Source organism: Pongo abelii, chromosome 16 (genome assembly GCF_028885655.2).
Source record: "Pongo abelii isolate AG06213 chromosome 16, NHGRI_mPonAbe1-v2.0_pri, whole genome shotgun sequence".
Taxonomy (NCBI): Eukaryota; Metazoa; Chordata; class Mammalia; order Primates; family Hominidae; genus Pongo; species Pongo abelii.
The window spans coordinates 76267639-76288515 of record NC_072001.2 but is presented as its reverse complement, the minus strand read 5'-3'; the positions used below and the strand labels follow the sequence as shown (position 1 = coordinate 76288515).

The following is a 20877-nucleotide window of genomic DNA, read 5'->3' as shown; positions in this document are numbered from 1 at the left end:
AAGCTGTTCTTTAACATTGGCAAAAGCCATGAGCTACATACACACTCTGCAAGGAAATGAAAAGTTTATCAGTCAAGTTACCTTGCAGTGTGATTTTAAATATTATTTCATATAAATCAGGAAAAAACAAGTACTGGTTCAGCGGTAAGACTGCTTTCAAATGTAAAAATATCATATCTCACACGAGTGAAAGTTTTGTCAAGTTTTAATGGTACACCACCTTGGTCAAACAATTTTAACAGATTACATGCTAATTTGCCTTTCAACTGCTGAGTGTATCCTGCTCAACAATACCGTAAGGTCCTTCCCGGAAGGCTTGGCATTTTTGTTCGTTGGTCCCCTTAAGTAAATAGGAATGCAGGTGGTTTCAGTAATCTATAATATTCCAAAAAAGAACTGAAAATGGCTTTTGAGGTTCAATATGTTTATACAATGCCATCTGAAAACACTGTACAAGTACCTAAAATCTGATGCTTAGACAATTCCCCTGGTTAAGAGTGGTTAACAGGCTGTAAATATAGTTGTAATCCCCAGGAAAGAAGAGGCATTTCATAACGGAAACATTAACAGATACGATCACTCCGAGCCGCTCTCTAAGGCGTCCTCATCGTTAAATCAACACCAGCGGTTGTGAGCGGGCAACTGTGCCCCTCTGACACCCCCGCTCTTCTGCAGACTCGGGCTCCAATCCCCGTGCGAGGAGTCCCTCGAGACTAGCCAGCGCTTCCCCGAGACTTCGGAAGCTGGGAAATCCCTGGCTAGGGAACTAGGAGTTCAAGCCCCCTCCCCTTTCCTTTCCTGAAAATTAATGAATTGGCCGTCCGATTGTTTATTTAATGAGGTGTGTAGTGGCCTCTACTGGTGCTAGTGTGAGCACAAGAATGTCCCACTCTTACAAGTGGGATGAGCCTGGGGGAGGGGAGAGAGGCGAGGGGTGAACCTGCCTCCAGGTACAAACCTGGGAACTAGACCCCTGCGCCCCCGACCTGCCCCCCGGCAGCCGCCCCTCCCCCGGCGGCGCCCCCTCTCGCCCTTCTCCTCCCCACCACGCGCGATCCCCTTTCTCTTCGGCAATCAGAGCCGAGGCAGAGAAGTTCCTGCACGTTTCCTCCTGTATCCTAAACAAAAACACCGCAGCCGCCGCCGCCTGAGCCGGTGCCGCGCCCCCGCGAACCCCCGGGCCCGCGCCCGCCGCTTACCTGGGGACTGCGGCGAGGAGCCGCTCCTGGCGGCCGCGGCGCCCGGCGCCCGGCGCCCGAGCAGCAGCAGGCAGTAGAGCCAGAAGGAGGAGGTGCTGAGGAGTCGCCGGACTCCCCGCTCCGCCGCCATCTCTTCCCCGAGAGTAAGCGGCAGCGGCGGCGACAGCGCCGCGGAGCCCTTGCCTCCTTCCCTCCCGCGCGCCTCAGCCGGTCCCTCGCTGCAGGCTTGGCTCCCGCGGCCGCCGCTGCTCCAGCCCGGCCCGGCCCGGCCCGCGCAGCCCCTCTCGCGGGAGGGGAGACTCGGGGGCGCCTCCCTCCTGCAGGGGGGCGGGGAGGGGAGGAGAGCGGAGAGGGGGAGTCAGTACATTCCGGGGCGGGGGGGGTGGGTCGGTCTCCAGGTTCCAGGCGCCGCCACCCGCCGCCGACTCCGGCTCCACACACCAGCGCGAGGGGGGCGGAGACCGCGGACGGCGGGGGAGGGGGGGCGGGAGTCCCGGGCGCGCACACGCGCACACGCGCACGCGCACGCGCGCGCCTCCCTCGCCCGCACCGCCTGGGCTCCGCGCGCGGCCCGCCCCCGCTCCAATCCCGGCTGCCGCCTCGCGGGCCGCGGCGGGCCCGCTCCCCTCCCCCTTCTCCCCGGAGCCGCTGACGGGTGCGGGGCGCGCGCGCCGGGCGCTGCTGCTGGCGTCAGGGAAACCCCGGAGAAACGGATCCTCCTGCTTCTCCCGCCCGCTCGCCGCAGCCCCTCGGCTCCGCGTGCCCCCGCCTCCTCCTCCTCGCCCCGGGGACAAATTCCCCCCTTACCTCCCCAGATGCCTCTGGCTGCAGAGACCTGAGGGCGAGAGGCGCTCCGAGCTCAGGCTGGTCCGGGAGGCCGGCGTGGGCGCGCACCTCTGCACAGTCCGGGCCTGGAGCCTCTCATATAGGGCCTCAGAGGAAACCGAATGGCCTCCGGGAGGAAACCTGGGTGCGCAGTGGGTCGGCCCGGGGATTTATGTGCTCGCCAAAAACAATAGCGATCCCGCCCGACTCTTGCTGGGCCCTGGCGCGGCTCCCGTGGGAGGGGGCCGGCCGCGCAGCCGCTGACCTCGGGCTTCCAGGCCGGGCCGCCCTCGTCGCGCGCTTCCCCCGGGCAGCGCCGGGACCCGCCCGAACCGCGCCCCCACCCGCATCGCTCGGCCCGGGTCCAGGGAACTAGGCACAGACAAAGGTGCCCGCTGTCCACTTCCTCAGCTCGTGCGGGGGCCCCGTCCGAGCCCTTGGACTCCCCGGGGCCAGTCCTCTCGCAGTAACTGCTACGTTTTACCTGTACCTTTGCGGGACACTTCGCGTTTTCCTACCTGGGAATCACGTCTTTCGGCTGATAAACCAAGGAGCAAGTGGGATATGATTTTAAACCACTTAGTAATCGTGAGGCAGCACCCAGGCTACCCGAAGTTAGGAGAAAGCAGTTTGTAGTTCCACTGCTGATGAGACTATTGATCATTTTATGTACTGCACCCATGAAAAATTTTTAAAGAAAATTTATTTGTATGATTACGCAAGCAGAGTCATGTTTGGTGGTTAATAGACGTTGGGTTTTATTCACTCTTCTGTATAGTCGATAACCGAAATGTCTTGCTTCCCACAAGAAAATGGCTATTTCACTAACATATCCCTGTGTGCTTTCTCATAGTTACTTTCCAAAGATATTTTATTCTAAAGCGCCAAAATGAACAATGTAAGACATGGATTAACATCGGGAGGGAAGAGCTCAGAATCTTCATAAAACCTCTTAAATCATCAAAACGGTGAAATTAGGAATTCTCATCCCAGTTCTTTGAAACAATTGACTTAATAGAGGAAACACACGCTTATGGTTTTTCACTAGGGAAACCATTTAAATACCTTTTTGTTTTGGTTAGACTTGTTAACCAGCAAAAATATTTCCTAAATACCCGTGATTGACCTGTTAAATTAAAAATAGATTACCTCCCAATTACTTCGCAAGTATTTGCTTAATTAACCTTTAATAATCAGATCATTATTCAGTTTTCTGAGATAATTAATGAGAAAAGCTCTTTGAAAACTGTAAATTGCCTTGCAAATGTTAATTTCCTGATATCTTTTCTAAGTCTGGAAAAATTTTATTATATTAAACCTATAAGGTGTAATATGACTTCTGAGATGAAGTTTACATTTATCTCCAAGTTTTGAAAAATACATGAGTTGTGGCTAATAACAGACTGATTTTCATATATGACTTATATGAACTGTCTCACTAATTTATCAGCCCACTGTGTATATCAGGTTTATATCAAAAAGTTTAAAACAGTTGTATATTTCTGGCTTGTGATTAAATCACAATTTTAATAAAGCCCACTCTATTAAACCACTAATAGATGGAGCCCCAGATTAAAGCTACAGGTCCTAAATCAGTTCAAGATTTAAGTAACTCAGGCACACACTTGAATTCAGCTCCTTTACTTTGTTTCAAAGTCACTGACACTCTCGACATGCCCTTTAAAAATCATCATTGAGTAATTAACCTGTTCTTTGTTTAGTAAAGCATATCTGAGAAAAGATTTTCTTAGGCATCTCTTATCATTCTTACTCTCCCAACAAGATTTTCAACAAATACTTCAGACTGCACCTATACTGCTAATCAACACTTTCATGTTGTCTAAACTATCAATCTACGAAGAGATATTAAACCACTGGTGAAATTAACAGTTTTTTCATCTAAGTAAAGTTAGAACATGAGGCCCATGTTCAAGGAATAAGTGCACAAAGAAACTTTAGAGCAAAGAAAACAGAGTGGCCATTGTATGTCTGTAAAAGTTATCGAAATGCAGGCCAAAAATAACTAGACTGATATCTTGTGAAATTTATGCTAATGTATTTTGATATAAAAATTACATGAAATATTAAAGCCTATGAATATAAAGCTTGGTAGGAATCTTATTCTCTATAGTAAAAGGACTTTTTTTCAACATTAGAAAGGACATACAATTCAGTGTTTAACTGCTGGCAGTAATGAGATTCTGCAGCTGATTGCCTGGCTAAATCCCAGTGTCCGAGGTAGAGAAGAAGAAACCTAGTCCCCTGACTAGCAGATCTCAGGATAGAACACTTCCTAGTCACAGCAGACTTCAACTAGAAGTTGCCCCAGTCTTAAGAAAGTGATTTTCTTCTGCACAGAGATTGCTATTTTTATATTTGCCCTTTACATTCCACTAGGTAAGAATTTTTATTTTCTCCCGTTCTCCTTCAGAAGCCACCTGTTCTAGGGAGCCATCTCTGATTAAGCATAATTAAAAAGGATGTGTGCTCCTTTTTAAGTACAAGCATGCTCAATATTAATTTTGCTTGTCACATGTTGCTTGGTTAATCACATATCTTTAGTTCAACAACAATCTATTAATTCAGCAAAAATTATTGAGGACCTGTTTTCACCAAGTATTGTGCTGGATGCTGGGATAACAAAATTATTGGGTCATTCATTTAATATTTATAAAGTACATCCTGTGTCTCTGGTCCTGGCTTATGTTAAGGGAAGACAGTGATGAGCCAGATAAACAAAGTTCCCAGTCTAGCAGAAAGGGTAAACAGTTATAACAAAGAAGTGTAAAGACTGTTATGGTAAGGAAAGATAAGGAGTGTGGGAAAACTTAGTAAGAGCATCTAACTTGACTAAATTGTGTGTGGGGGTGGGAGAAGGAGAATTAGAGAAGCTTTGGCCTCTAAACAGAGACCTGAAGGTAGATAGGAGTCAGCCACGCCTACAGTGGGATTTGACCTCAGATTTGCATTTTAGAAGGAACACTCAGTCTGCTTCTTGGAGTGTAGTTTGGAAGAAGTCGAGACAAAAAAAAAAAAAAAAAAAAAAAAACAGATTTTGTTACAATAGTCTAGGGAGGAGATGATGGTAGCCTGGAGTAAAGCAGAGGGGATTAAGAAAAGTGAACAGATAAGAGAGAGATTTAGGAGATAGATAGAAACAGCAGGGGTGTGTGGGAGAGATAGGAGATGTGGGTAACTCAGATTTCAATTTCGGCAGCTGAATGAAGGTGGTAGCATTCACTGAGGGGGGAATGAGAAAGATGAGCAGATGGGAGACAATGTTAGTTTAACTTTGGACAAGCAAATTTAAAGTACCTATGCATACATAGGTACTTTAAAAACATCTGAGTAGAAGTATCAGTAAGCCATTCATTACTTAGATCTGGAATTTAGCAGGGAGATAGGACTGGAGAAGTGAGTCATCAGCATACACTACATATGCCTGAGTATAAGGTGCCTCTGAACATAAGGTGAGCCTCCATTTATCCAATTAGAATCCACCCCACTCCCCCAGGCCCCTCGGTGGCTCACACCTTAATCCCGGCGCTTTGGGAGGCCGAGGCAGGCAGATATCAAGACCAGAGTAGGCAACAGGGCAAAACCCGGTCTCTACATTAAAAAAAAAAAAAAAAGAAAAAGAAAAAGCTAGGTGTGGTGGCGTGTGCCTGTAGTCCCAGCTACTCAGGAGGGAGGATCACTTGAGCCTGGGAGGTCAAGGCTGCAGTGATACATTATTTTGCCACTGCACTCCAGCCTGAGTAACAGAGCAAGACCATGCCTCAAAAAATAAAAACAAAAACAATCCCCCCCATAAAACTTTGTGGCCAACTTGAACATATAAACTTTTAGAGATATAGAGGAAATAATCAGGGCTCTGCAGCTATAAAAAAGAATGAGATCATGCCTTTTGCGGGAACATGGATGGAGCTAGAGGCCATTATCCTCAGCAAACCAGCACAGGAACAGAAAACCAAATATTGCATGTTCTCGCTTGTAAGTGGGAGCTAAATGACAAGAACTTATGAACACAAAGAAGGAAACAGCAGATACGGGTCTACTTTAGGGTAGAGGGTGGAGGAGAGACTGGAGCAGAAAAAATAACTTTTGGGTACTGGGTTTAATTCCAGGGTGATGAAATAATCTGTACAGCAAACTCTGTGACGTGAGTACCTGTGTAACAAACCTTCACTTGTACCCTCAAACCTAAAATAAAAGTTAAAAAAATTAAATAAGAAAGAAAAAGTTGGGAAAAAAGAAATAATCAGGGTTCTATTTATAATATTGAATATATTAATTTAATTATGCTTACTTTAAATTACATATTATATAAATATAATCTTTAAAATAATTTTATTGAAATTCTTCATAGTGTCTTTATCATCACAAGTGTCGCATTTTGAGTCTCTAACATATTTTCCAGGACATACCATCTTCACTTCTACCCAAGTTTTTAACTCTATATATAATGCTGTCACTGGGAATTTTATTCCAAGCCACAAGTATCTAATCACACTACATCATTCATCCTGTAATTATATTCATGTACCATATTGCTTTTTATAGTGACTTTTAAAGACTTGTTTACAAGGACATCCAACACTTCTAAGTGTGAAGATATTTCCCTAGAAGTAATTTTAAAGTCTGTTCAATTTGTTTCCTTTCTTACCAATTCTGTCAGGTGGCTTTGTATCAGCACTGAATGAGATCATTTCATGCTAATGTATATTCCACCAAAAAGCATTTTGTTGTTCAAAATAATTGACAGCATCCAGTAACATGAAGGACTTTTTTTTTTTTTTTTTGAGACAGGGTCTCTGCTGCCCAGGCTAGAGTGCAGTGGCACAATCACAGCTCATGCAGCCTCAACTTTCCAGGCTCAAGCAATCCTCCCACCTCAGCCTCCCGAGTAGCTGGGACTACAGGTGCATGCCACCACACCCGTATAGGCTAACTGTTTTGGTTTTTTGCATAGACAAGGGCTCACTATGTTGCCTAAGCTGGTCTCGAACTCCTGGGCTCAAGCAATCCTCCTGCCTTGGCCTCCCAAAGTGTTGGGATTATAGGTGTGAGCCACCACGACTGGACATGAAGGACTTTTAAGGGTCAGAGTATAAAGTGACTCCCTGTTTTCTGATTTTGGTGGGGGAAAGAGGGCTCTGTCTTATATTTGGGTATGTACAGTAACGCCAACAGAGTGATTGAGATTGCCCCAGGAGAGTTTAGGATGGAACCAGGACTGAGGATTGAGGACTGGGACCAAACTGGAAGAACACCAACACATTGAAGGCATAGAGCAAAAAAAGAAACTTACAAAGAAACAAGCAGGCATGTAACAAGAAAACCAGGAGCATGTGGTATCACAGAAGCCAAGAAAAAGTGTTTCAGGAATGCAGAAGTGGTCAATAGTGTCATATACTCCTGAAAGATCAAATAAGATAAGACCTGGAAACCATTCATTGTATTTAGTGATAAGGTAGGTAGGCAAGTACAACCTTAGTAAGTGAGTTGCAGCAGAGAGTAAGGCCACCTACTTGCTATGGCTTGTCACTGAGTATGAACTACTTCAAGAAGTTTACCTGTAATAGGAAGGAAAAATTGGTAACTCTAGAATAGATTTTAAGAGGGGAGTAGATTAAAATGCTGATGTAAGGAGCCAACAGAGAGGGAAGTGTTGAAAATTTAAGAGAGAAGGGGGATAATTGATAGCTTTAGAAACGGTGCAGTAGATAATTTCGCAGCCGTTATTCCACAAAGCCCGTGATTATCTGACCTCAGTAGTCTCAGGCAACTGGCAGAAGGCAAAAGAACTTCACAGAACAGGGGCACACCCTGGCCCTGTGGTTCCCAGGCAGGCTTCAGCTATATTTGGACATGTTTAGTTCTTGTAGTATCTTAATGAATACTGAAAATAAGAGGCAACATCCTGACATTTGCTACCTAGTCCCCTAGAATTCTATCCTCAAAAGACACATGGCTGGGTCCCAACAGACAGTAGTTGTAAAACAAGGCAGGCCAGCTTTCCAGCAAAAATGATAGGATCTTGCTTTTTGGTTACAAGTGACAGAAACCCAATACAAAATAGTATCCTTTTTTTTTTTTTTTTGAGACGGAGTCTCTCTCTGTCGCCCAAGCTGGAGTGCAGTGGTGTGATCTCAGCTCACTGCAAGCTCCGCCTCCCGGGTTCACGCCATTCTCCTGCCTCAGCCTCCCGAGTAGCTGGGACTACAGGTGCCTGCCACCACGCCCGGCTAATTTTTTTTTTTTTGTATTTTTAGTAGAGATGGGGTTTCACCACGTTAGCCAGGATGGTCTCGATCTCCTGACCTCATGATCTGCCCGCCTCAGCCTCCCAAAGTGCTGGGATTACAGGCGTTAGCCACCACGCCTGGCCACAAAATACTATCTTAAGCAGAAATAAAGTTTATTAGAAGGACCCTGGCATTTTATGACAGGAGTGCATCTGGGCCTTGGGAATGGAGCTGGAGACTGGAGCACCTTAAAAACCCCAGAAAATCCTCTTTTGGAGAACCTCTTGTCTCTTCACCATTCTCTGAATCTGTCTCAGCTCTATTCTCACTGCAGAATGGCTCTCTCTGTGTCTTAGTCCACATGGCAGTAAATGGCTACTACCAACTTCCAAATTACCATGTTCTGGTTCTGACTGCCAGTTCCAATTACAAATTTCCCAGTGAACGGATTATTGTCAGTCTTGGTTTAGGTGCCCACTTCAAACTACTCAGGGAGGCCAGTGGGTGAGAGTTGTAATATGGAAGCTCACAGAGCAACCAACCAGTAAATAAAAGCAGAGTGTGCAATTCACAGAAAAGGAGTGCCAGTCAAGCAATTCAACAGGCATCTTTTGCAACTGGGTTCTATTTGTCACTTTATCCCAATAGCCCAGCCTGGTACCTGGTGCTTAATACATATTTGTCTAAAGAATAAATATTTAGGCCAGGCACCGTGGCTCATGCCTGTAATCCCAGTACTTTGGGAGGCCAAGGTGGGCATATCACGAGTTCAGGAGATCAAGACCATCAGATCGAGACCATCCTGGCCAACATGGTAAAACTCTGTCTCTACTAAAAATACAAAAATTAGCTGGATGTGGTGGGGCACGCCTATAGTCCCAGCTACTCAGGAGGCTGAGGCAGGAGAATCACTTGAACCCCGGAGGCAGAGGTTGCAGTCAGCCAAGATCGCACCACTGCACTCCAGCCTGGTGACAGAGCAAGACTCTATCTCAAAAAAAAAAAAAAGAAGAAGAAGAAAAGAATAAACATTTAGTGTTGATATAAAGATTATTTAAATTGTGGAAGGAAAGGAATTTAGATATCAGGTCAAGGGATTTGCTTGGATGGGAGGAGCCAGGAAGGAAGGAGGCAGAGATAGATATGTGAGAGGATACAAAGTTCATTCTTGAGGGTCTTGATATCCTTCCTCCATGAAGTAGGCAGCAAAGTCATCTGCTGCTAGATGGTAGAGTGTTTAAGGAGAGTGGTAAAATCCTGGAAGAGTCACACAGGGGATTAAGAGAGGGAACAATTTAGAGGCCTGGCTGAAATTAGTAATAATACATTTGTGAGTCTTCTCTATGTGGTACTCATGAGGCAATAAATGGTAAGAGAAGAGAAGAGAAGGTGGATAGTTGGATTGGCCTAGAGTTGGGGATTTCTAGGCATGGGCAAAGAAATGAAAAAACAAGAATGGAAGGACTCTAGGATGTCGAAAAGTGAATTGTAGTGACAAGTGACATGGTTTAGGCTATGTAGGGAAGGAAATAAATCCAGAATGGGCAGAATGACTAGGGGAAAATGAGGCTGTCTGGGAATTGGAGCACTTAAGAAGATCAGAGTAGATTTTCTATGTATAAGTAAGAAGTAAGAACATAAAGATAGAAGATTATGTATTTCAGACTAGAATATTGAAGGAGTGTCAAGGAAGCCAAGAAACTTTTAGGTAACAGTATTTGGTGCATCATTTGCTTTTTGGTGTGTTACTTGTATGTTTTGGAAATGTTCAGGATTTCCTTTTAACTGCTCTGGACTCAGCTCTATCTGGTTGCCTGTCACTGAGCTTGTATATCACACACACACACACACACACACACACACACACACACACACACACACACACACACACAGACACACACACACACAGAGGCATGCATATGGCAAGCTGCTTTCCACAAAGGATTTGAGGCAGCCAAGAAAAGAGATTACCAGAGGACAACCAGACTCCTTATTCTAAGCTATGACTCCTCCCCATCTCCCCACAATCTGCTCTCCAACACTAGAGTGCTGAACTAGACAACACAAAAACCTCAAGAATCTCATTTAAGCATTTTGCTTATGTCCTTTATAAGGGCTACCTGTGTTTTGGTCCCGTTCTTTTATCTCTGCTGGGCCATACTCACTGAGAAACTCCCAAGCAGAAGACACCCTCAACTTTACCACTGATTGGGAAACAAAAAAGAGAGTTGTCTCTCTCCAGGTTCTCCTAGAGAAGGAGCCAATGAGAATGTTGTTCAGTATTGGCCTTTTCCTGCCCTCTGTGTTGCCATGCAATCTCCTTCTAGGTGTTGAAGGTGGTGGGGAGAGAGAGAAGGCAGAGAGCAGGGACAGTGTGGCTAAAAGATGTATCGTCCACAGGCCAATGAAATCATCTAGGATGGCAAGACATGAAGTGGTGGAGAGAAAGAGTGTAAGCCATTGTACACTTAAGATTCTTGAGGACTGGGTCAGAAGTCTGCCATGAAATGGGGGCAAAAAAGACACTGAGTTGGACGTCATGTGATATGGTCTGAATATTTGTGTTCCTCCAAAATTCATATGATGAAACCTAATCACCAAGGTGATGGTATTAGGAGGTGGGGTCTTTCTGAGGTGATTGGATCATGGGATTTGTGTGCTTATAAAAGAGGCCACAGAGAGCTGCCTTGCCCCTTTCACCATGTGAGGACACAAGGAAAGGCCGCCATCTATGAGAAAGTGGGCCTTGGCAAGACACTGAATCTGTTGTCGCCTTGATCTTGGATTTCCCAGGCTCCAGAGCTGTGAGAAGTAGATTTCTGTTATTTGTAAGCCACTCAGTTTATGGTATTTTTTTTTTATAGAAGCCCAAATGGACTAAGACAACACGATTATCAGAATCCGACAGAATTCTTGTTTTGTTTGAGTTTGTTTTGCTTGGTTTTGTTTGTTTGTTTGTTTTTGACCAAGAATGTAAGTGAAATGATGGCGAAATGGCAGGGAGGGGACAGTCAGGTGATTATTAACAACACCTACTGGTCACTTGATATCTGAACAAATGAGGTCTGCAGAAGTGGTCTCAGGAGAGCGCCAGATTTCAAATAAAGCAGGAGATAGAAAGAGTGCCTGTGTGAGGACCGTGGACTTGGAGGCGTCTGTTTACAATCCAATGGGACTTCCTGGGGGAACAAAGGAAATGGTTGGGACAGAGGCTCAGCACTGAGAGCTTGTAACGCTGAGGAGGAAGTGCAGAACATTATAAAACAAGCCCACAGGACAGTGGCCACCAGGATGAGGGGTTCTGACTCCATGGTGACACTAAGCCAAAGTGTTGCGTTAAGTAGTTTAGACTGTGAAGAGCCCAGCCCAGCTTAACACAGCCTCTGGTGTCTGGGTCAGTAGGCGGAGGCCCAAGGGGCAGAGGAAGGCCAGTCTATTGGTTCCTTGAACTAGGGCTCTAGATTCTCTCCCCTACACACCCTCAGGTGGACACCCAAGAACTGCAGCGGCTGGGGCAACACTGCAGGAGTAGTGACCCAAGGGCAGATATGGGAGAGCTTCTTCCACTCAGGAGTTCAGGGTTTATCTCCCAGGAGGGAAAGCCTCCCTGCCACTTATCCCAGGCATTCCCAAACACAGACTCATCCAGGGACTACTTTTAAAACACACACAGATTCCTAGGCCTCACCTAGTCCTCTTGAATTAGAAATTCCTGGCAATGAACACCAGGAATCTGCATTTTTGAGAGTCACCTGTTAGTTTCAGAATTTCTACATAGGAGGAACTTAAGGGTGGTAATGTGGTTGAATGACAGGAGTAAGCAAAAGAGACTATGTTTTTGTCTAGTGACTCAAAGGATAATCAGCTTTATGTATTTTCATATTCTTAAACCCAAACTTATCTAATTATACTAAAATAAACCAAAACATTAACTTATAATTTCCTACTTTTAGCGCTTTCGCTGTTCCCAACCTTTTCCCTACTTGTTATTATTTTAATTTGAAATCATATCCTCTTATCATGGGTGATTTTTAAAAAATCTTCCCTTGTTTGCCAGGTGCAGTGGCTCACGCCTGTAATCCCAGCACTTTGGGAGGCTGAGGCAGGCAGATCAGCTGAGGTCAGGAGTTTGAGACCAGCCTGACCAACATGGAGGAACCCTGTCTCTACTAAAAATACAAAATTAGCCGGGCATGGTGACGCATGCCTGTAATCCCAGCTACTCGGGAGGCTGAGGCAGGAGAATTGCTTGAACCTGGGAGGCGGAGGTGAGCCAAGACCACACCATTGCACTCCAGCCTGGGCAACAAGAGGAAAACTCTGTCTCAAACAAACAAACAAACAAACAAAAAAATCTTCTCTTGTTATATATTGCATTTATCAAGTTGTCCAATATTAAAGAAATGCATGTTGTTGAACACCTAGGAAATGCCCAAAACTAGATAGAAGAGGAAAAGTACCTGTATTCTCTTTTCCCACACCACTCTTAATGTTTGGTGATATCTCCTTCCATTTCTATTTCTCTCCACAAAGTTTATTTTTCTGTGTTTGTCACAATATACGTGTAAAACTATATTCTTCTTAAACATTTCATTATAAATACTTCCCCATGTTATGTTATTATTCCTATAAGTAAATCTAATTGCTTCATGATATTATATTGAATAGATAAATCATAATTGTCCAAACCATTTCTTTATTGTGGGATGTTTGAAATTGTTTCTTCATTCCACAACTATTTATCAACTTCCTAGGGTATTTTAGGCAGGGTTCTGGGGCTTGGAAATATAGTAGTGAACAAAGTAGTCAAATTCTCATGGGGTTTACATTTTAGTGGTTGGGGAGGGACTGGTAATAAACAAATGTCAGGTGATAATAAATGCCATGAAAAGTAAAACAGGAAAACAGGGTTAGAGAACAACAGGGTTACTATTTTATATAGTAATGTGGCAATGAGTATATATGTAGTGATGAGTAGATTGGTCCATAATATGTTTCAGTTTTTCAAATAATCTTGTCAAGATGGTTTACCAAGGAAAAAATTATTGAATCAAGAAATGTGAATATATATATATATATATATTTTTTTTTTTTTTTTGAGACGGAGTCTTGCTCTGTTACCCAGGCTGGAGTGCAGTGGTGTGATCTCGGCTCGCTGCAAGCTCCACCTCCCGGGTTCACACCATTCTCCTGCCTCAGCCTCCCAAGTAGCTGGGACTACAGGCACCCGCCACCATGCCCGGCTAATTTGGAATGTGAATATTTTTTATGTTCTTGAAATGTATTGCTTATTAAATTACAAAGTGTTGTACCAATTTTATTACCACCTTTGAGGTAAGATTGTTGAGTCTTTATATGGTTTTATAAACACTGCTTATTGGAATTTCTCATTGATTCGAATGAGCTTTTAATGAGTCAAAAAATGAACTTTTATCATATTTGCCACAAATAACTTGACCAGATTCCTGGTTGATTCTTAACTGTAGTAATGTGCCGCTCTCTTTTTACATAACCACTGGTTGTCCCAATACTCTGTGCTGAATAATAGTTTCTCATACTTTGGTTTGTGCAGTCTTTTATCACATATTCATATTTGAAGTATATCAGGATCAATTTCAAGATTATTTATTTTGTTCATTTATTTGTTTATTTTTGCATCAATACTATACTGCTTTAATTCTAATATCTGGCAAGGCTAACTACCCTTCATTATTCTTGCCTTTAACATATATGTCCGTGTGTGTGCATGTATGTTATTATTATTATTATTTTTGAGAGACGGCGTCTCACTCTGTCACCCAGGCCAGACTTCAGTGGTGTGATCTTGGCTCACTGCAACCTCCGCCTCCTGGGTTAAAGTGATTCTTGTGCCTCAGCCTCCCAAGTAGCTGGAATTACAGGCATGCACCACCACACCTGGCTAATATTTGTAATTTTAGTATAGACGGGGTTTCTCCATGTTGGCCAGGCTGGTCTTGAACTCCTGGCCTCCAGCAATCCACTTGCCTTGGCCCCCCAAAGTGCTGGGATTACAGGTGTGAGCCACCGCGCCCAGCCTGTGTTATTCTTTATGTTTTATTCTTCTAAATAAATTTTATACTAATTTAATCAAATATTCATTCCAGTCTACTCCCTACCATTATTATATTTTAGATGCTGTTAGGAATAGGATTTCCTTTTCACCACATTTTTAATACATTATTGCTGTTATACAGGCTAGCTATTGATTTTTGTGTATTTATCTCATCCCACCATTTTATTGAACTCGGTTTTTATCAATTCAAATAGCTTTTTAATGGAATCTCTTTGGTTTTATAGATACACAATTCATTTCCTCTTATATCGCTCATAGGTTTTACTATGTTTTTGATAATATGTTACTTGATTTTGTAGAACTTATTAACATCTTCTTATTTTGAAATATACTTATCAAAATAAAATTACTCTCTTTAATAAATGGCTTTGGCCTTGGATTTGACTTTATGTTTATTTGTGCCTAAATATATCTTTGCTTTTCTGTTATTTAAGAATGTTTTGCTTTTTGTTTTAGCTATGTATAGTGGACACCTGAGGGTGTGCCTGTCATTCATTCCTCCTCCAGGTATGTGGTTACCACTAGAGCTACCATATTATTACAGTGCGACCTCCATCTCTTGGCCACAGTTAATTGAGCTTGGTGCAGACATCTGACCCAAGCTTGGCTAATCACACTACCCTGATCCAACTGTAGTTGACTGGTTCATTTATGGGTAACGACCTAAATCAAACCCATAATGCTTTGACTTGAAGTACTGAGAGAGTGAGACCAGTAGTTTAAGGTCTAAAATTTAAAAACCAGGAACTGTCTGAGGCCATGTTTTTCAACATGTGGAGAAAACGAGTGTCCAACAAAAGGTAATGAAGCTACATACAGAATCTTAGCCATGATGAATGAGACAACATTTGAATGTCATTAACATCCCAGTTTCTGGTGTTCCTGACGGCCAGCTGCATCTCTGCACGTATAGTCCATTCAACTACACTTTCAATTTTGTGAAATTCCTCAGTTTTGGTCCAATGAACCCTCCCCTTTTTTGTAACCAGCTTAGATTTACCCTTGAGACGGGAATGCCGGGCAGATTGATTTCTAATTCCTGGAGGTGATAAATAATTATTTTGTATGTTACACTGGTCAGATCAGTTCAGCAGGAAGTTAAGATAGGGAAGGATATAATACAGTGGTTTAGGTTATCTTGGTCCCGTTCTCTTCACCTCTCACCTAGATGATGCAAGCCACGCTTCTCCCGCTGGATTGAGGTCCTAAGTAGCCCCAGTTACAATGTGACTACACTTTCTCAAAGTATGTGTATGAGCAGCAGAAAGTTAGTTTCGTGGCCTCTGGATGAAGTGAGGGGGAAAAGAGACTAGATTGATAGGCTTTGACAATAACATTCTCCTTTTCTAAAACATGCCCTGCAGTGCTGTCTTCAGGGCTGTCAGCCTGTACCTTTTGCCACTAAAGACAGTGAAAGAAGTAAAAGGATCACTTCACGGAACTGACTTGCCAAAAGGAACATCCATCCTGTCACCTCCCAGCACTCTCTGGGAACTGATGGTCAAAATCAGAGTTCCCAGGCATGTGACATTGAGGGGCACTGATCCCAGATGAAGACAGTGTCAAAGATCATCAAGTTTCCCTGACTGCTATGCCGCCAAGAATGTCAAGATCTGTACGTCTGCTTTCAGGACATGGATTTACCATTTTGGATAGTTTTTAGTCTCTTACTGACACCTTAGAAATCAAATTACTCTGCTAGTGCCAGAGGCCTTAGCTCACTGATGGAGCTACTAAATCAAGACTAATTGAGCTAACAAATAAGCTTGAATAGTGCTTCCTTGAGAAAATGCAACCTTCAGAAGACTTGACGTTTACTTCTGACTTGGCCAGACTTATTGACAATTTTCTGAGACTGCTTTTGATTTATTTTGATTAAAAGAAATACGGAATGAATTTTAAGATTTCAAATAAACCTTTTCCCTGATTCAAACACCAACAGAAACACCGAATGGAAATTTGTAAGTAGAATGTGAGTCTAACCCAAGTCAGTAACAATTGAAAGCTTTTATTGCCTGACAGCAGCTTTCAGACCTCTAGGAAATGGTTGGAGGGGTTTGGTGCCGTTCATAATGGGCCAAGTGTCAATGTCACAGATGCCTTCCAGAAATTATTACAGTTGTTTGGCTACTGTGTTGGCAGTATCAGCAGGACAACTAAGAAATATAATGTTACCAACAGCACACATTTCTTTCTTAGTCCTAGATGTGGTGCTTTGAAGACAGAAATGAGGTTGAGGAAAAATAACTTTTACTGTTTCTGCCAACTTGACAGATAACTTCAAAACTGTCAGTTTAGCTATTTTAATCACAATGAAACAAATACTAAGGAAACAATTAGAATATGCCTTTAATAAGTAGATTGTAACTTTCTGTCTTGATGTTTTCAGTGTTTTTCGTTTGTTTGTTGTCTGTTTTGAGACAGGATCTCACTCTGTTGCCCAGGCTGGAGTGCAGTGGCGTAATCACAATTCATTGCAGCCTCTACCTCCCAGGGTCAAGTGATCTTCCCACCTCAGCCTCTTAAGTATCTAGGACTACAGGTGCGTGCCACCATGCCCCACTAATTTTTTACTTTTTGTAGAGATGAGGTCTCTCCATGTTGCCCAGGCTGGTCTCAAGCTCCTGGGCTCCAGCGATCCTCCTGCCCCAGCCTCCCAAAGTGCTAGGATTACAGGCCTGAGCCACCACACCCAGCCAGATTTTAAAGTTAATGGCAAGAAGAAAATACTTTAACATAATGCAATGTGATCCAATACAACAAATCCACCAGAACTGTGTAACTGCCCAGAGGGAGAAGGAATTTTCTTGAAGACTGACAGGCAGCATGCTGATATGCTAAACAGACTGATATTTTAATCAATGCCCTAAAATAAGGACCCTAAAATAAGCTCAAAAGATACTGAGATTTTCTTTTAAATGAATTATTCATAGGCCAAATAGCAAATTAAAAATAACATTATTGGCCAAAAACTCTGAAAGAAAAAGTAACCATGGTTAGTACAGTCAGCTGTAACTCAGAACTGGACTCTTCTTTTTTGTTCCTAGCTTTATCACTCACTCACTAGTTTCCTTCATAGTTTATCCAAAAGCTCCTATGTCTATATACATCGGATTACAGAGATACTTTATCAACTATGAATAATGATATGGAGCTAATCAACATGGAAAATAACCTGTGAACCACACGATTCATTTTTCTTCTTCTGACTTTGACAGAATAAGAGAATATGATTATCTTGTAGGAGGTCAGCTCTGAATATCCCCAGCTTCCTTGTTTAGCTTTTATAAACTATGAATTTTCCTATGCCCCAAGAGAGTAATTCTCCTGAAGCACAGCTTCAAGAGGCAGCATGGTTAGATTAGGAGGGAAAAACCTTGTAATTGGAGTTTGGATTCCAGGTCTACCCTGGTTGAGCTTACTTATTACTACTTCATTCGTTTCCAATGTAGATAGACTCTGAGTACCATTGAGGCACAAGGGGCAGCTCCATTGGGTTACAGGTAGAGCAGAGCTACTGATTCCCTCAAGCCTTGCAATGGTTGAGTGGGGCCTGGGATAGCTGGAGTCCCCAGGCCTCTTGGCCACAAGCAGACTCCATACTATGCTTGATCCCTAATATACTATTAAAAATAATATTAGTTTCTATGAGATCTGTGATATTGCAAACACTAAGTTGTCTCACATTGGCATTTCCCAGTCTGGAAATACAAAGGCTGAAATAGGATCAAAGCTTTAAAAAGCCTGGTGAACACAGTGACAACTTGCCCCTATTGGGTTTTCTGTACTTTTCTCACTTTCCTCCTCTATGCATCATAGTTTTCCTCATTGCCATCACAGAAATGATTCTAAACACATGCCCTCCTGAAATCCCACCAGTGATGCCTATTGTCTACAGAAAAATGTCTAAACATGGCCTATGAGTTTTGTCTTTCTCTAGCTTGCACCTATTTCTCTGGGCTCATCTCCTATCACTGCCACTCAAACCCCCACAGCAATATCACATGGCTTCTAGCTCCTTGGATACCCTGTGCTTTTTCATGCCTCCATGCTTTGCTCAAGCTGTGCCTTCTGATTAGAATGCACATGCCTGGTAAATTGCAATCTTTCTTTCATATTTCAACTGCTCCCTCCTTTTTGATTACCTGTCCATGTTGAACATACTTCTATGATTTCACTTATTGAGGTATTATGATTTGCAAGTCTGACTCCCCCACCAGGACGGGGACCATGCCTTATTTTACTCAGTAACTCTGAGGGCTGGCACCGTAGACAGTGGTATAACGTTTGCTGGGCAGATGGACACACTGACAGATGGTTGAATGGATGGATGAATTCAAGTTAATGTGGTCTTGTTCACCAAATCTCAAAACTCTGGCACAAGAGCTTTGTGAATAAAAAGATGTACGATTTTACATAATGCACACTTGTTTGGTACTTGGCACGCCACAATTTATCCTTTTATGTTAATCTCCTGTTTCTCCAAGAATATCATAAATTATCAGTACACATACCAGTGAGGTATGCTATAGTTGGTGCAAGACTTGATTCTTCTCAGACTTTGTATTGCAAATATCTGGTCTCTAAAACAAGTCCAGCCACCTATCGCACCAGGGTTCCTTTTGGGAACAGCATTTTAAAAATAGGTGGCTGGTTATAACTGTGTGGAGATTAAGAATTGTTAGCAAGGCCAAAGGACTGCCCTCCTCTAATTTCTGAGGTATTCATATGAATTAGTAAGAACTTTCTCTTATCTTTACTTCTGAATACAGAGTTTGGCTGAGCGCAGTAAATAGAGGGACACTCAAATGGCTCAGTTTCCTCCCTAATTCAAAGCCTCATCTCTGGATAAAATAATGGAGTTTAATTTAAGTATTTAGATTTTTAAAAATGATTGCCAAAAGAAAACTGGTTGTTACACAGAAGAAAATTATCAGAACAAAACAGCCTTCTCAAACTGAGCCAGCTTCTCTTTCTTCTTTATTCTTTTCCTCCCAACACTGGGATACAAGAACTATGGTAATTATTGATAGTCTTTTTCTACTGCCGTTCTTTCCATCTAAATCAGAGGCACAAAATCATAGAAATACAATTAGCTAGTGAAACAAAGCCATGTGACACCCTCATAAGGAAGCCCTCAGCTTTTTAGCCCTCATCAACTCAGCCCTTGCAATGTCATGTTTTGGGAAATATGGGACTCTTCTAAGCCTATGGGGTTCTTGCTTTTTTTTTTTTTTTTTTTCTGCATAACTAGAGGAGTGTCTTTTTGAGTTTGGACTTTCTAACCTTGAGAAAGAGTTGACGTGCTTCTTCACTGAGTGTGAAATGAGCAGATGGTGTTGTTTCACTCCAATTTGTTTTGCATGGACTGAGGAGAAGGCTGTGGGGGAAGGGATAAATGTGTTCTATTCCTGACTGCTAAACACAACTTACTGGCACAAAAAAGCCACTTCACTAACATTGGATCATCTACTTATTAATAAAGACTGGAGCTTCACTTATTCTACTTCAGGCTAGAAGTTAATATCACCATATTTTTCTCTTTGTCCAGAAGGAACTATATTCTCATTACAGCACAAAACAACGTATTTAAACTGTTTGCCCAAGCTGATAATTGAAGGAGTCTATAGTGGGCCCTTAAGTCACCCAACACACACTCTTTTTTAAAAGCCATTTGCCCCTGTGCAGGCAGGTTCACCACATTTTTAGCTCTACATTCAGCTCACCTACACCCAACTCCATACCCCAAAGATGTTCCTGGGGAACCAAGATAAGAGCCTAACTGTTCTCATGGAAAAGTTGCTAAATTCCCAGTGATCACCCAGCTAGCTCTCTATCTATAATGCTAGGGGAAATATGGGCTGGAAAAGCAGTCGCAAGATTTCACCTTCCACCTTATGCTAGGAAGTATGCGGAACTTCTACCATGTAAGCAGGTGGAGACAGACCTTTGTTCAATCTTATCCAGGGAAGGAGGCACCCAGGGCTAAGAGGGGGCTATCTGATCTGTCAGCAGTCAGCTGAAGGTGGTGTGTGCTCAGTTTCTACCACACTACACCTTCATGCAGCTACAGCACCTTTTTAGTTTTTTTTTTTTTTTTTTTGAGACGGAGTCTTGCTCTGTCACCCAGACTGGAGTGCAGTGGTGCTATCTCGGCTCACTGCAACCTCTGCCTCCTGGGTTCAAGCTGTTCTCATGCCTCAGCCTTCCAAGTAACTGGGATTACGTGTGCCCAATACCACACCTGGTTAATACGGGGTTTTGCCATGTCGAGCAGGCTGGTCTCAAACTCCTGACCTCAAGTAATCCTCCCACCTCGACCTTCCAAAGTGCTGGGATTATAGGCGTGAGCCACCACACCTGGCCTACAGCACCTTTTTATGTCCCACCTTTTCATCCACTGGCACAAAAGCATCAGTAATTAAGATGGAATTTGCTGAAGATTTCTTTGGGGAGAGGGGAGGAATGGAGGAGAGAGTTAACATCCGTACCACAGGGAAACACCCTCAGA

At 43.2% G+C, this 20877-nt stretch overlaps 1 protein-coding gene across 19 annotated transcripts in view; it reads right to left on the bottom strand.

The window, feature by feature from the left end:
* NEO1 (neogenin 1) overlaps positions 1-2138 on the bottom strand; it is a 252634-nt gene extending 250496 nt beyond the window's left edge. For 6 of the 19 annotated variants that reach the window (XM_054531647.2, XM_054531648.2, XM_063716722.1 and 3 more), the window contains exon 1: positions 1200-1488. In XM_054531647.2, coding sequence (XP_054387622.2) covers positions 1200-1329 — 130 coding nt within the window. In that variant the 5' untranslated portion in view covers positions 1330-1488. Of the gene's footprint in view, positions 1-1199; positions 1538-2006 lie in introns of those variants that run through there. The other 13 variants (XM_063716713.1, XM_063716716.1, XM_054531649.2 and 10 more) reach the window with 9 other exon arrangements.
* Between the last annotated feature and the right edge of the window lie 18739 nt (positions 2139-20877).